General features: G+C 40.7%; 1 protein-coding gene across 1 annotated transcript in view; it reads right to left on the minus strand.

Annotated features, from left to right (window-relative positions):
• Window positions 1-714: 714 nt before the first annotated feature.
• LOC133642539 (leukocyte cell-derived chemotaxin-2-like) overlaps window positions 715-2,500 on the minus strand; it is a 1,917-nt gene continuing 131 nt past the window's right edge. Inside the window, exons 1-4 of the mRNA XM_062036783.1 lie at window positions 2,467-2,500; window positions 2,263-2,374; window positions 1,757-1,908; window positions 715-1,022 (exon numbers count right to left, since the gene is read on the minus strand). The exon at window positions 2,467-2,500 is cut by the window's right edge and continues 131 nt beyond it. Coding sequence (XP_061892767.1) covers window positions 856-1,022; window positions 1,757-1,908; window positions 2,263-2,374; window positions 2,467-2,500 — 465 coding nt within the window. The 3' untranslated portion in view covers window positions 715-855. The remainder of the gene's footprint in view (window positions 1,023-1,756; window positions 1,909-2,262; window positions 2,375-2,466) is intronic.

Genomic DNA, 2,500 nt, shown 5'->3' on the forward strand with positions numbered 1-2,500 from the left:
TTGATCAACTTTTTTTTTTCCAACTTGAAGCTTTGTTGGTTTAACTTCAGTTGATCTTCAAAATCATCAGCAGTTTAAACAAACACATTAAGATAGTTCAATTAGCCAATGAACAAGCTTGCAGGTTCAAGTTAAGCATATCAAACAAAGCATTTGGATGGTCATCAAATGAAGAATATTCACCCACCATTGGTGTGTTTGGAGAAACTTGTTGAGTGGATCTTGCACTTGTTGCTGCTCTTCCTTGCATGTAGTTTGTTTGGTGAAAGAGTCTGATTGACCTCCTTCCTGTTCACCTGCCTTCAATCACTCATTTTGGCGGCCATTTTACCTTGGCATTCTGGGAATTGTAGTTTGAAATGATTTTGAGCATGTAGGGCATGGATTACTGACACTTCTGAACTCCACACAGATCATCTCTACACTGTGAAACTAAAGAAAACTTGACCTATTTATATCATTTAAGATCATGTTGGTTTTTTTACTATCTTAAAAACAAAACCAATTGATTTCAGAGGATTAATGTAGATATGTTCATCCAATTTAAAAAAAAGTCAGAAACCTAATGAAGGTTTTAAAAGATGTTTGTTGAACCAAATAGTTCATTTCAGCGCGTGTAAACATGTGGAGTGTGACGCCAATGTTTGGCTTCATCGGGAGCACTTGGTATACTCCTGAAATACATTTTTGTCAACTAAAGATGACAACAACACACAAGTTGACCTCTTTATTAATGACACGTGTTAGCTGGACTAATTGCAACATATTTTATGTGTCAGATTATTGCCACTATTTGTCAATAAAGTGTTGATGGAGGCTCAGTGAACGTTTGAGGCGGTCAACATGAAAAGTAGTTTAGAAGTAGGGCGTGGGGTCGCTCTTATCGCACAGCTGCACGTGCACGTGTGAGGTGATGCCCGGGTAGACGCTCTGCATGGGCATCATGACGCCGATACGCTGGCCCTTGCTCACGGTTCCAGACGTCTGGTCAGGGTCCACGTAGAAGAGCTTGACGCACAGACCTGCGGGACACAAGGAAGAAGGTTATGGAGGGACATGTGACTCTTTTCATGTAACACACTAAAATAATGCATTTGCAAACAAAAACAATAGATTACAAAGAAAAAAAAAAAAGTATATACATAGTTACATATATACACACACATATATACATATATACACACACACATATATATATATATATATATATATATATATATATATATATATATATATATACAGTATATACACATACATATATGTGGAAGAAAAAAATTGTAAACAAAAAATATTTGCAGCTAAAAAAGCTATGTGTAACAAAAACATTTTTGTAAAAACAATAATAATTTGCAAGCAAAAAACACATTTTAACCAAAAAATGAGTATCAGCCAAAAACCCAATGTGGCAATGTACCAAAATAAATTATTCTTAACTAAAAATTATTTGTAACAAGAAAACATTTAGTTTTAACCAAAAAACGATTTGTAAAAAAAGAAAAAGATTATGATATGCAACCCAAATTTTTACAGATTTGTAACCAAAAGAAGATTTGAGACCAAAAAAACTTATTTTCAGCCAAAAAGTGTACGTGTAACCAAAAGAAACAATGTTCAGCTAAAAAAAAAAGAAAAGATAATAACCCCAAAAATTATTTTCAACCAAAACAATATTTGCAAGCAAAATGTAGTTTAGATTGAAAATGTTGGGGGGGGGGGGCACTATCTTGACAGGGGGGGTATGAGGGGGGGCACTGACCTTCCCCCCGCAGGTTGATGCCGCTGTTAATGGCCGCCTTGGTGACGTCGGTGTAGACGGTGAGCTCGCCGCTGAGGGTGAGGTCAAAAGGGGCGTAGACCACCGAGCCGTCCGCACAAGTGATGTCCAGACCTTGGTGTGTCCTGGACCCGCTGGAACACACACATCAACTTCAATCGAGGGTTCTTGAGCGCACCACAGTTATGTGCTAACTTAGAGACGCTTCAATGTTACTCGTCTTCTAGCAACTCTTATGAAGGACACATTTGAATGAAGACAGCCATGGTCATGTGCTCCCTAGTGGGCGTGGCCTAGTGCTTGAATGAAGACAGCCATGGTCATGTGCTCCCTAGTGGGCGTGGCCTAGTGCTTGAATGAAGACAGCCATGGTCATTTGCTCCCTAGTGGGCGTGGCCTAGTGCTTGAATGAAGACAGCCATGGTCATGTGCTCCCTAGTGGGCGTGGCCTAGTGCTTGAATGAAGACAGCCATGGTGCTTGTCTTACCGGGGGGCCCCGTAGTGACCCTGGCCCCAGCTGTCTGACGACCTCACCGTGTTCCCGGAGTTCCCCTGGCAGAGCTGACCGAAGGTCACACCCTCACACACACACACCACAGCTGCACACACACACACACACACACACACACACACACACGGTTAGTATCCCCACAGACTAAAGTTAGCACACGTTGAATAAATAAGTTGTCACCCAGCAGAACTGCAAGCAGCACAGGTAAGTTGTT

The sequence above is a fragment of the Entelurus aequoreus genome, linkage group LG25 (assembly GCF_033978785.1).
Source record: "Entelurus aequoreus isolate RoL-2023_Sb linkage group LG25, RoL_Eaeq_v1.1, whole genome shotgun sequence".
Classification (NCBI taxonomy): domain Eukaryota; kingdom Metazoa; phylum Chordata; class Actinopteri; order Syngnathiformes; family Syngnathidae; genus Entelurus; species Entelurus aequoreus.